General features: G+C 35.8%; 1 protein-coding gene across 4 annotated transcripts in view; it reads right to left on the bottom strand.

The window, feature by feature from the left end:
* Window positions 1-1,671: 1,671 nt before the first annotated feature.
* Window positions 1,672-14,427, bottom strand: part of Robo1 (roundabout guidance receptor 1) — a 373,106-nt gene continuing 360,350 nt past the window's right edge. For all 4 annotated transcript variants that reach the window (XM_047564416.1, XM_047564418.1, XM_047564420.1 and 1 more), the window contains 3 exons: window positions 10,509-10,817; window positions 4,801-4,997; window positions 1,672-3,340 (listed from right to left, as the gene is read on the bottom strand). In XM_047564416.1, coding sequence (XP_047420372.1) covers window positions 3,326-3,340; window positions 4,801-4,997; window positions 10,509-10,817 — 521 coding nt within the window. In that variant the 3' untranslated portion in view covers window positions 1,672-3,325. The remainder of the gene's footprint in view (window positions 3,341-4,800; window positions 4,998-10,508; window positions 10,818-14,427) is intronic.

Genomic DNA, 14,427 nt, shown 5'->3' with positions numbered 1-14,427 from the left:
ACTTGCTACACTCAACCTACTTCAAAAGACTCAGAAGTATCCAGGGAGGGTCAAAGGATAAGGAAATCAAGGCTGGAAATCAGAGGCTGTACAGTAAGGTTTGGACACATGGAGACCACCAGAAATTTTGACACCAGGATACCCCAAGCCCCCTGCCTCCTCGTGCTTTCTATACAGAGTCCACCTCTGGAATGTAGATGCCATCCTGTGACGATGGAAATTAAAAAGAAAAAAATCCAGACTATATCTGAAATGAAAGCAAGCCAGATACGATCCAATTCTCCTGGAACTAAGATTGTATTTTCTGCCCGTAGGCAGAACAGCAGCCCAATATAAACACTAAATCTATGGAGAACTTAAGTGACATGTTTGCACCCCTGAATTGTGCAAAGCATGCTGAAAACATTATACCACCACCCCTTGAGACCCTTGAATTCAGAAGCAAACAGACAAACAATCGCACCAAGAATTTATTCCACAATAAGGTATTTCACAGTGAAGTTTACTTACCGGAAATGGAACCACCCTCATCCTTATACCACAGTTATTCTTTTACTTTCATGCAAATATTTAAGACCAAACTATGTATGAAATTGGGATTGCATGTGTAATGAAGTCCATAAATATAACAATATCTTGTATTGATTTTGAAGTTTACAAAGTCCATACCATATACAGTAACTCACTAAATCATGACAGTAGCTCCATGAGGTAGGTATTATTGAATTTACAGGTGAGTACCTGAGACTTAGAGGGTAAGTAACATGTCCAAGGAAACAGTCATGACAAAACCAGGACTCAAACTCAGGGTCTTGATCCACATAATCTGCATGGGTATTGCATACTATAAAAAAGAGAGAGACTTAACTTTTTTATAGTCCACCTGTCAAGAAAAATTAGGTCATTAAATATGCCCCTTCATTTTGTCCTTCAAAGAGCTTGGAAACTGACTTGACCCTTGGACCTGTTCATCTATAAGTGGATGCTGGTGATTTCTTAATTTTCATATATTTAAATTTCAAATTACACTGTTTTTTCAGTTTTTTCCTGATTTTCAAATTCTGATACACTAAATATTTAGGTAGGAGAACAATATATATGTCATAGCAAAAGAACCTTCAACAGTTTCTTTTGCTCTTATCATTTCCAAGACATGATACCCATCTCGTCCATCCAAAGTTGAATGCTTAAAAATGCTGACTTTAATGAATCATAATGTGCAAACTGGTATATGGTTTCTTAAAGTGTCACATGAATTTGTAACAAGAAAAAAGATAGTTACTTATAAGCAATTTGGGTTTTTCTGGTTGACAGACATAGGCGATTCAAACTTTACAAATCAGGTTTATCATGGTTAAATTCTGATTATTTTAGAAATGGGCTTGCTGAAATTCAGATGCACATACATAAACAAATACAGCAAACCCTTAATAGTTACTCTCTGACCAAATAGTTAACTTCAAGCTCGGATTCATCTTACATCTTTCATTTCAGAGGAATTAAATGGGAATTTTTCCTTAAAAGTAAAACCTGAATGTTCATAAAACTAATTGAGAATTTTTACTCTTTTGATAATACAGTGGTGAAATGTTCAGACAAAACGACTTTGTGATTAAATGAAGTAAATTTGATCAGCACACAATGAAAAAAAATCAACACAAGAAAGAATGATGTATTTGAGAACATTTTTAATAAATAATGTGACAAAATTACTTTTCTGATTATTGGATTTTCAGTATGCAAAATTATGGCTAAAAATAAGAGGCTTCTTACATGAACATAATGAAAACATTAATCACATGGGTTGTTCCCTTAGTACTGCACACGCTTTCTATGAAACTTTCTCAAATTATCTAAGTGAGCACTTTTAGTTTTTGGTGAACACCAGCTATTGTTTGTGGTTCAGTTTTGTTTGGCTTTGTTTTTCCAGTGGGGTCAGGCCTGATACCTGTGTATGAATAAATGTACATTTTTTTCTTCAAATAGCACCAATTATAAAGTCAATGAAATTCATATAATGACAAAAGAAGATCATAAAAATCTACAGTCAGAGGGCATCGTTTGGCAATTCAAAGCAGTAATGCCCTATTTGAGCTTATAAGGAAAGCTTGTAGGATTCTACATTGGCCACAACAAACTTAAACCATTTTTTTCTTTAAGTCCAGAAAAAGAACCATCTGGTTCATGGCCCACAATAAAGTATGCACGTTACTCCACCATCTGTCATCATTCAAATATTCCAAATACAAACATAGAGCATTAACAAAACAGGTTAAAAACGCTTCTCAACATTTTTTTTTCAATAAGACGAAAAAGGTTAATAGTTACAATGGTTTACAAATAAAGTTTAGTGATTGTGCTTTTAAAACCAAAAAAAAAAAAAAAAGATTAAAAACAGTGCATTACAAAAACAAAAATCAAATAAACTTCCTTAAGTGGCACTTCTGAAAGCTGAACTGACACTACCAGAAGAAATTTAGGCCAGTAAGATAGGATGTCCTTACTCAATTGGTCATTAAAAACATCCATTTGTTTGTAATACGCATTTATAATTGCTTCTTGATTGAAAAATAGAACAATGTTTTTGCTAGGCTTCCTTATGACAATGACTAGACAACCAGAGATCCAACTGGCTTAGCCCTACTTATCCAAAAGTACATTTCCAATAAGAATATACTTCAATGATTGAAATGAAGACAAAATAAAGTACCACCAGGGGTTGCAAAGAGTATATATTTACAATGTTTCTACCCCATTCAAATTGTTTGTTGTTCTGCATTCGATATAATTTTAGTTTCTCCAAACAAAGGGTGGTATGAAAGACTGATTTTAAAATCATGTTAAAATGAAGTATGCTTTGATTTGCATTAGCAGTTGGTTATAGAAAGATTATACTTTGAGAGCCCTTGGCATGAGGTTGATTAATCAAGTTTGTATCTTTGATCAATATTTTGCTATAAACTGGCTTGGTATATAAGCAGTGCAATGCCATATCTCAGGGGCAAAATGCAAAAGAACTGTTCAGTTCTTTCTTGAGGCTGATGACTGAAGCAAGAAGTTGATAATACTTCCCGTGCTGGAAGTCAAGAGAAAGGGTTCCAACAGCAAGGGGAAGAGGAAGGTTCTTCCTAGGGTTAGGGATCAAAGAGCAACATTAAAAACCCAATAAATTGTTTTAAAATGGTACCCCAATACAAGGAATAAAAACGACAATTTGTACATTCTGATTGCACTGAACATTTTATCTGGCGTCATGTGTCATCAGACATGAGGCATCTTGACTGATAATTTTCACATTAGATGGCACGAGCCTCTCTGGTTGTCTTCAGCTTTCAGTTTCCTGTAAGACAGGCAGTATTGTTAAACTTGAAGATAAATCACAAGAGTATTGACTCATCTTGATTTATATGCATTTATTCTTACAGTCTAATAGGGTTGTTTTTTTTCACTCATTGACTGGCATAAGTTGGAAAGTGTTCATGACAAACTAATTCATTCGTCAACTTTAGTTGGACTTGATGGCAAATCCAACAGTTCTCTAACAAGCACCAAACTGTTTTGTGCAGCACCTCGTTGTTGTGGTTGGAGCTCAGGGATCTGAGAGAGAAGGAACGTGCTGAGTTTTCTATTCCCCTCAGTCCCAAATCAACATTGTAATCTGCCTTTATTAGCTTTAAATATTGGAATTAACTATAATGACTTTTCATCCCCCAAGAGGGTTCTCCTACTTAAAACAAAAAGCAAATTTGAAAAACAACCTCTCTAAAGCATTTGCAGCAAGAAAGTCTATTTTTCCAAACTTCGAAATCAAAATAGTTAGCTTTATACAACATTCAATTAGACATAATTAGTTTTAATTTTTCATCTTTTACTATGAAGTTATTTAACACTCACCATCTATTTGAAGCTAAATGCATTTGTAATGAGAAATTTATCCTTTAATGATTTTTTACTGAATGAGAAAACAATAATTTTTAAAAGGGAGGGAATTTTATAATACGACATGACTTGCAACTCTATCTTGCATCATTATTTACAGATTCCAATAAGAAAAGAAATACTTGAATCAAGAAATGTTCCCCATTCGGGAAGGTCAGTATCACAGACCAGCTTCACATTTTTAAAAGAGTGAAGGTGAAAGATGTGTGCTCAAATCAGCTCAATTAATCCTGGTGATCACTACAGTGACAGGTGACATAAGCTGTACACCCTCACATCATAAAACTGTCACCTCACTAAGTTTTCATATAACACTAGGAATCACAGTATATCTAGATCAACAGTTCTTATTTTCTAACACTATATTTGCCATATATATTTCTTATCTGAAAATATGCAAATAAATATGAACCTCAGTATCTGCAAAGAAACCACGACTGACATTTAAAATTATAAAATACGTTTCAAGAAAATCCTTATATTCTCTGAATGTCCACTTTTGATATCATAGACATTAGGGTATAGAAAAGTGTGTGACAAAATAGTAATATTTCTGGTGGGGCAGGGTGACACATGCCTGTTACCCCAGCAGTTTGGGAGGTTGAGGCAGGAAGGTCTCAAGTTCAAAGCCAGCCTCAGCAAAAGAGAGGTGCTAATCAACTCAGTGAGACCCTGTCTCTAAATAAAATACAAAACAGGACAGGAGATGTGGCTCCCTGGTTGAGTGTCCATGAGTTCAATCCCTGGTACCCACCCCCTTAAAATAGTATTATTTCTGTACACTGATGGATATTCCTAAATTTGAGCTTGACACTGTAACTATAGTCTAATATAGAAAAACTTGGGAGCAAAATTAGATACCTCTAATTCTTCATTATTATCTTCTCCTCTTTCATATCCTCCAAGTACTTGCATTTCTGCAATATTTCTTCGACCTACATTTGCTTGTTCTCTTTGTCTGCTTCCTGATCCTCTTGATGACATTGAGCTTGAGGAACTGGGATCTCTGGGATTATTCGACGTTGGAAAAGTAGGTCTACAGTAAGGTAGAATGTCCTCTGTGTAACAGAATATAATAAATGCATGTGAACACCACGGTGCACTTTCACTGTATAAAGCATCCCTCCTGTCTCTGTAATTCTGAGTGGGGAAGCATCAGTGATTCTGAAGAATAAATAAGGGCACTATAGAAGCAAAATGAATAATTCTCATTGGCTTTTGGAAATGAAAATAGCAAGCCTTGTTTTCCTAGTAGTGATTGGAGATTTGGATTGACTCTACTCCTAAGCTTGAATACATATCAAACTCTCTTGGGACTAATAACACTAAAGGAAGTAAACCAAACCTGGACTCAGACTTGGTTTCCAATTCTATGTCATTCACCATGGGATCTCCGATTATTTTAGGCTTTAGTTTCCATCTTTCCAAAAAAATGTTAATAGAATCTGCACTTAGAAAAGTTCCTAGTGTTGAGATGAAAACAAGTTGAGACAGTAGAATATCCACATAAGCTACAAAGTGTTCTTAAAGGGAATCAACAGAAGTGAAACCCAATCTTTTAGAACTACTCAATCAGAGCCAAACCTGGGTTCATTCCCCAGCCAGGGATGTAGCCACCCCCACTTCAGCAGTGTGTCTGCACTATGGAACTCTGAACTGCAAGCCTGCCATTGTTGCTGACTTTAAAATGAAAGTCACTCTAGTTAATTTCTAGTATCTGAATTTCTATCTCTAGACTATTTAAAATATTCTGCCACTTTTATTGAAGATGTACCATTCAGATGCTATTTCTCTACATCCTGTTCACTCTAACTTCTTGGCATGAAATTCATCAAAACCAATCTCTTCTACATGTTTTCCCCCCCACCCCAAAATGCTTCCTCCCCTGCCATCCACATTGTATGAAGACATACAATGTCTTCCCCTGACATGCCCACTGATATTCTCCTTAATGGAGGGTCACGTAGGAGGAAGACTTGATGCTGGTTCACCAACAGCACTTCTAAATGATCATTTCTCTAGCCTCACACAAAAACGTTCTCCTCCTCTAAGTCTGAGCCATCTGCCATTTTATCCTGTCCACACATGGGACTCATGGGGGTGTCCCAGTCCATGAGAATGACCCTTCAGGAAACCTCTCTTCACAGGACTTAGTCTCCTATGGCCTTCATCCTCTGTCCCTGCTTCATAAATCTTTTTCTTTCTATTGATTTCAGTTTTATCAAGCTATAAAACATTAAAAACCTCTTTTGCTAAAAACTTTGTTTTAACCTCTTTTCTACAGGAATCAATACCTTCTTTCTCTCTTCACTGCTCAGATGAGCTTCTTAAAAAGTAATTTTGATTCAGCATTGGTAGTCACAATTCCCATTCACTCTGCCTCTGTTGAAATCTATTCATGCCCACATTACTACTGTAAAATTCAAAAAATGGATAATGCTAACCAAGTTAAGTCCTTAATCACTGGACTTTTCACTGCCCTTCATCAATTTAAATGTTTCTATTCTCCTAGTTCCAGTACTCCTTCCTCCCCGACCAATCTTCTGGGAATTCTTTTGATTTTAGGAAGTGCCTCTTCCATGTCAGCACCCAAGAGTTTTCTCCTGTCATCCTGTGCCATTTATTCACATAATGCACCGTCTCTCCCATTCATCCTGGGTGATTTCTCTCACTCTTATAGACTGTAACTTTTTCCAGAATATAATTGCCATGAGGACAGGTACTTCTGTAAGCTTCATATATTGATATAGTCCCAGTTTGACACACAACAGGTCATCAATAAATAGTTTTGAGTGAAGGAATGAGTGGCTTTAACTGCTATTTTCATCATGAGGAAACATTCATTTATATTTTCAACTCACAAACTATGTCCTGAACGTTTGGCGCCTACAGTCAGCCTAACTGAACACCTCCTCAAACTCAGCATGGAAAACAATGATCTCATCATGTCCATCCCCCAGAGATTTCTTCCCCCTCTGTATTCTCTAGTACAACTACCGGTATCACTAATCATTAGGATAGGCAAGATAAAAAATGAATATTTGAGATTTGTTCTGCCCTTTCAAAAGCCTTCCTGTGTGTCTTAAATGTACTTTCTCCATATATTTAAACATAACAACAAGTAAGGTTGATTTCTACTCTAAGAGTTCTTGAATTTTCCTAGTAGTCCATCCATTCTCCTATATCCTGCATCTCCTATATCCTAAATTCTCTGCATCTCTTGTCTGGGAGTTGTACACATCTTCTAACACATCTCTGCTTCTTCAGCTCTTACCATATAAACCATCTTCTCTCAGCATCCATCCTCTTACATGATCTATGGGCTCCCACGATTCAAGCCTTCTTCACCTCAAGAGCTTCATCTTTGCTTTTCATTGCTTTGTAGAACTGAATTTCCTACAATGTTTCCAATGGATCATTCAGTTTTTCATTCTGAGTTTTCCACATGAACAATCCACTTTCCTAGCCTGGCTAAATTCTACCCATCCTTAAACATTCAGTTTACATGTCAGTTCTTTTCTAACATTTCATCTCCCACAACAGTGGGCTAACTGTCCCTGTTTCAGACTTTGAAGTGCCTTCATACCATGAAAGGTCTACTGAATATAAAATAAAAATATTCACTTGGCTGAGACTTTAGGGCTGTATGGAGGCTCAGTGGTGGCCCTAGGGAGGCTGCAGAAATTTAAAAATCAAATAAAAATATCTGTGAATTTATAGATTATCTGTCTCTCTCTTTCTGACTTCAGCTCCTTAGGGTCAAGGTTCATGCTTACACAAATCTCAGGACTTAGTACAATAATTAATAGCACAGTGGGCATTTGATAGATGCAGAAATAAATTGAACTAACAGAGGTAAATGCCAGCAAAAAGATCAGATGTTCAAGTCTAAAGACCACTCTTCTTAATTAAAAACCACCATATATTACACATGTAAATCAGTGTGCCTCTTTCATTATAAATAATGTAAATTGAATTATGAAGGTGAAAATTACAGCAAGCATAGAAATGATAATTTAATGACATATACAGAAGGCCACGGTTAAAAAAAAATCTGAGAAGCAGGATACTCAATACTTTCCATGAAACAGGAAGAATTCCTTGTTTCAAGATTAATGGTTCCAGTCTTAGCTCACTGGTTAGAAATGATTTTATATCATTAAGGCGATTTATTAAATTTTTGAAGATCAATGTTTAAAATGTTCTTTCTTTGTTATGATTTTGCAACACTAAGATCTTCCCTGGTTTGTAAAGTTTTCTCCTGAGGAATTCCACCTACTTTGGAGAGAAATTGCTCTGAGCAGGAAATTGGTCTATGCTTTCTGGCAAGAATAAAATTCATAATTTACATCGTGACTGTCTATGGATGAAACAGTACTTGGAGCATAGTCATCATGAGCCAAAAGTTCTTCACCTCAGGTCCAGATCAACTCTGACTTAATTGATTTAAAAATAAGCAAGCATATTTCTTAAACTTTGGGTTGTAGCGATGTCTCCAGGGGTTTGTGGTCCCAGAGTGGAGGTGACTGAAGAGCACAGCGGAACTCGGCATCTCACTGCTGACTGCACAGCAGCTGCGTCCAGGCTTCAGTCTCTGAACAAAGCCATACTGCCCTCCATGTTGAAGGGAAGTTTGCTACTGCCCAGATGCCCACAGTGAAAGGAGCAACAGACTGACTCAGATCTTACCACAACATAATCTCTATAGGAAAGTATCCTCAACTTTCTGAAGTTCACTCCCCTCACTCTTTCCTGACTCCTCCATCAAGTGACTTTTTTCCTTGAATCTCTTCCTCTTAAGTGGGTTTTTCTCCTTAGCTTATAAATTATATGTTCAAATTCCCTCAACCTCAAACATTTCCACCAATTTGACTTTTCTGCCAACCCTATTGTAGCACTTCCTCCTCTTCAACCCAATCTTCTGAACAGAGGTTTTGCTCAGCACCTTCCTTTCCAAATTTCCATTCACTTTTCAATCCCCTGAAGTCTGGCTGCTATTTTGACTACTGCATTGAAGATTTTTGTTTGTTTTAGTACTACTACTACTCATGGATGATGTATTACAAAAATCCTTTCCACTTCCCTTATTTTGTTTTTTTTTCCGTGGGGGGAAGCAATGTTGAGGGTCAACTCAAAACCTCTCATACATGCTAGCAAGCACTCTGCCTCTGAGTCATAACCCAGCACTAGCACACTATGTTCAATACCCTGGATATCTTGATCATTAATAATCTGCAGGTGGGACAAACTCAGTTTCCTTTACAGAATATGGATTCCCTGCCTACTCTCTAATTATAATCTTCCTTGGCTGGTGGTGACACCTTGGGACATCTCTAGAGCCTATTTTACTCTTCTTTTCCCACCTCCACATTCACTGACCACCCCTAAATTGATTAAAAACAAAGCAGAAGGCTACAAATTAGTCTTGAGTTTTTGTCTCCCAGAGAACTGATTGCTAAACATTTACCAGCATATCACTGCTGATATTTAGCTTTTATAAATCACAGTGATCACTTCTGTGTCCTTGGTTCTGAAATCCACTCTACCCACATTTCTCCTGATCTTTAAAACCAGTCCTCTACATTTTATTGATTTTCTTTCTATTTATGCTCTTGTCAGCATCTTAATTCAAGACTAAAATTATTTTCCCCATGAAATTTATTTTTTTTCTTTCTTTTTTCTATATTAATTAATATAATTGTGTTCCACAAAGTCAGACATGGCCACCTAATCAACATTTGGATAATTATCTTTTACTAGATTACTTCAATTTACATTCTGACATCTGATGAGTCATCAAGTCCTATTGGGCCCATCTCTGAAATGCAGATGTAGGCTGTTTTCTCCTTTTCATTCACTCCATTTTAATGCACTGCTTTCACATTTTATGCCTGCATTATCACTGCAATAGTGTACCTGATTCCAGTCTCTTCCTGTGTCATACAGTGCCAACAAGTTATTTTTCTAAAGCACAAATCTCATTATGTTATTTCTCACTCAAAATTCCTTATTGGCTCACCACTGCCTACATCATAAGTCCCAAACTCTTTTGAAGAGTATCCCTGGCCTTTGTAATCTGATTAACCTTTCTAGTTATACCTTTTCCCATTTATCCCCTGGCTCTAAGCAACCTATTCTTCAACCAAACTCAAACCATTACAGATCAAACATTCCTTTTCACAATTTCATGAGTTTTTTAAACCTACTTTCTTTACCTTATATCCTTTTCTCCCTGTTTAGCCTGTTGAAATTATTCTTTATATTTCATGGAGAAAATAATTTCCATCTTGAATTAAGATGCTGACAAGAGCATAGATATAAAGAAAATCAATAAGAATGTAGAGGACCTGGTTTTAAAGATCAGGAGAAAGGTTGTGCGTAGAGTGGATTTTAGAACCAAGGACACAGAAGGGATGACTGTGTTATTTACAAAAGCCAGGGTACGTGCCTGGCTCCATGATAAGAGAGCAAACTTCTTGATCTTACCTCTCTTCATATAGCCCTAGGTAGCCTGTGTGCCTTGCAAACACATGTTCATCTGTGTTTTCTGTGCATGAGTAAATCAGTACCTTGGATGAGATGAGTCTTTGCTGGTGGAAGGTCTCGTTTTGCGGCCTTGTTTCCTCGTCCTTTCCCATCATTTTGCTGTTCCTGTGCTTCTCTGGGATCACCTGGATTTATTCGCAGGTCAGCAACCTGTCTTCCGTCCAATACTTCTCTCCCCTTGTAACTGCCTCCTTTTCGATCCGATGATCTGTCTGTTCTGGATTCTGCAGAAGGGAGTTTGGGCACCATTACAGGTCGTACCTCCAGCTGTGCCTTGGATTGGACAGTGGGTGATTTTATAGCAGGTGGCGGCACTGGAGGCGGTGGAAGATCTAAAAAGAAATATTTAAAATACTTTAAGAAGTTTGTCACTCAGAAAATAATCAAATATTATTGGAGTCACATTCGACTGTGGGATACTGTATCTTAAAGGAAACAACTGAGAGACATCCAGTGAATAAGACAACTGCCAAATTCAATGTTCTCTTGTTGTCTCTAGCAAGAGACTACTGAATGATAGAGTTGGAGACATAGAGATTATCTTCTGGGATAGACGGTACTGAGCATAGGTACTACAATTTCCCCTACTCCAATTATGGCAGAGCTTCCTAATTGATTTCAGCATAATGTTGGTGATCCCAAATACATGCCCTCACAACCTCAGATAACCATGCCAGACTGAGAGAGTTTGGCATTTCAGTTGAGACTTAACTGGTCATTCTCAAATCCAGCCTAAATCCCTTCTCATTTTGTAGGCAAGGAAGCTCCAGATAGTCTTAAAGCTATTTTCCAATCTCAAAGCAGGATGTGATAGTACCAGGACTTGTATTCTAAATTTCTGGTTTAATGTACTTTATGCTTCTTCATTCAATCACATACTTAAAATCTCACATTCATTGATGGACTCTCTCCACTTTATATGTATCTGTGAGTTTTAAGCCACTAGTATAAATATAGTTTAATTTCTTCATATACATGTTTCATATATATATATAAATATATACATATATATTTATAGTCATATTTAAATAATACATTATAGATAATAAATTGATTTAATTTCTTACATTGTAGACATATAAAAGGATAAAAGTAGGCATAAAATTTGATAACTAGAAAATTTTTATTTTCCTTAAACAGTACACTCTTCTAAAATGAACCATATACACATTCCAGGGAGGAAAGATATATATGTTTTAATAGTAGTTGTTAAGTTAGGAGAAAAATATGAACGGTTTGTGGGATTAGATTGTTTGGGCTATGGAATGGAGGATGGATTAAATTTAGAAAAAGCTTCACTTTGGGAGGCCATGAGGTTATTATGAAGGCTCACATAAGTAATGACAGGAGATGGAACAATGTCAGTGGTTGTTCAAGTGGAGAGCATTTTGAGAGACTAAGGAAGGAAAATCAATATCACTTAATGATCAATGGAATAGAGTGGGAGCGGGGAACGAAGAGAATATAAAATGACTTTTAGGACTTTGGTTGTAGTTGACTCTAGATGAGAAAAGCATCACTGAAGGGATGGAATGAAGGAATAAGGAAGAAATGTTTGTGAAGAAAGAGTGTGAGCTCGGTTTTAGAAAAGTGAAGGGAGGAGCTTTAGAGATATCCAGATAGAGATGTAGAATAGGTAGCTGCATATAAAATGTGAAGTTCAAGAGAAGTTAGAACCAGAGAAACAGAGATTTGGGAATTTACACATACTATATATAGTAGAATATAGTTATGTTTTCAGTCATGTCTTTAGAAGTGACGATCTTTTCAAATTTGGAGAATGATATCCACAATAAATAGCCTAAAAAGCATTCATAAAACATCTATTAAATATTTAGTATTGTAAGATTTTAAACAAAAATGTTCATTTATATGTTGAAAATTTTTAAACATTTAAGGATTTAAACTTAAAATTACAACATTTAGTACCTCCCCATCTTCATTTCAAATCCCCAATATTGATTATGTAGAGTAATCAATCTGAATAATTCTCTATAGAACATTCCCCAATTATACCCATAAAACAGGGCTGCCAAGTCATACAACTCAAAGAAGCAGCATTCACAGTCAAGGACCACAAAAAAAAGGTCACACTTGGGATTATATACAGTGCTTATCTGATCATCCACAGATGGCAAGCCTGATAGAAAGTACCATATACATGTGTTTATTCACATGAATTAGGTTATACTTTCTTTCATTTAACCATATAATCATATACATTTTCATATAAATACATATAACTTTTTTTGAGTTTTCATAATAATTTATTCTATGAATTTATTATTTATTTAGCAATTCCTTCAGAGAAATATGTAAGCTGTTTCCAATTATTTTATTGTTACTGACAATGGTCTACCAACTATCATTTACATGTACCAATATGAGAAACTCTTAAATATCAAAATTGTTATTATAATAGTAACAATTAAAGATTCTTACTATAATAGTATATTAAATGACCTAGAAAGCCTCAGTTTTAACCTAACAATTTATATTCTTATATTTAAAAACAATGAATGAACCCTTTCTCTTGTCCTAAAAGATTCTGTAGGATTTTCTTAAACTAATTTTTCTTTTGATATTATAAGCTAAAGCTTAAAGCATTAAGATTCATGGCACTGGTCTTTGAAAGAAAACAGCTTGAATTGACATTTTAGTACCAGCTACTTTACTTGAGAATCCATTATAAAAAGTGATCAAAGTTTTAATTACATTTTTTTTTGTTGTTGGCTTTCATGGGCTTAACATGTTCAACTGTCATACCAATAGCCTCAACATATTAGTTAATATGGTGACCAAAGTACAGCCAATAGCACTAATTTCCCTCTGATTTTAAAATCATAAGTATTCTGTCCTGCCATATGGATTTCCACTGTCACTAGTATATGAATTACTTCCTTTGTCCATTACTTCATTGGATTTTTCAAAAGTACTACTTAAAAATAAATACTAGACGGATGTCCTCCCTCATCTGTTACTTGCTGATCAAGTTAACAGAAAGAGTTAGAAATCAGACCATAATGAAGGACCTAAAGGCAAGAGACCCAAGGCAGAGTGGTTCTAAGTTCAGATTGAACCTGAAACTAAAAACAAGAGGAAGGGAAATCCTCATTCAGAGCACACCAAGTCTGTAGACTCATTTCTGCACTCTCCATTTGCTGCAAACATAAACCAGATTGTAAACTCAGGTTGTCAGGAAGCTGATGACTGCCAGCCACTACCATCAAATCACAAGATATCCGTGTTTATCAGCTATCAAAGCTAATGATTACCACTAACATAAGATCATACGAAGTCTTGGGAGCATAGAAGTCTTAAGACAAAATCTATTAACACATGTTCCATTAGGTGCTGTCTGCAACACAGGTCAAAAAGAGAACTCCGTGATGATTTAAAGACTTCCTGTATATAATTGTCACTATGTTTAATTGACAATTAGAGAGGAATGCTAGCAGGTTCAATTTCTCATATAAACAGTTTGCCACATAAGTTATTTAGGTATTATAAAATGATTATGAAGTCAAACCAGGCATAATCACCATATAAGCAATTCTCTATTTCATGTAGGTGAAACAATTTTTTCACCTAATTCATGTCATAAGTAGTTCAAATTGGATTTAAGAACTGGGATTACGGACCTGTTTTAAGTGGGTGTGTGTGTGTATGTGTGTGTTTTCTTTCTTACATAAGAATATTCATTTCTTACACAAGACTCTCTAACAAATTATATGTCATGTACAGAAATATGTATAAGAACATGTGTATGCAGACAATTCTGCCAGCACAGCATTAACTCACTATAGAGATTCAGTAGTCTATTTACTTAACTGCTTAAAGTCCCAAGACCTTGTAATTAATGATAAATCAAGTCAAAATAACATCATTCCAAAGAGGGTGGTGAATTTATAATTTATGAAAAGTAGAGCTAGAGAAAATAAT

This window comes from Sciurus carolinensis, chromosome 9 (assembly GCF_902686445.1).
Source record: "Sciurus carolinensis chromosome 9, mSciCar1.2, whole genome shotgun sequence".
Taxonomy (NCBI): Eukaryota; Metazoa; Chordata; class Mammalia; order Rodentia; family Sciuridae; genus Sciurus; species Sciurus carolinensis.
The sequence above is the reverse complement of the archived record's forward strand: the minus strand, read 5'-3'. Positions and strand labels throughout refer to the sequence as shown.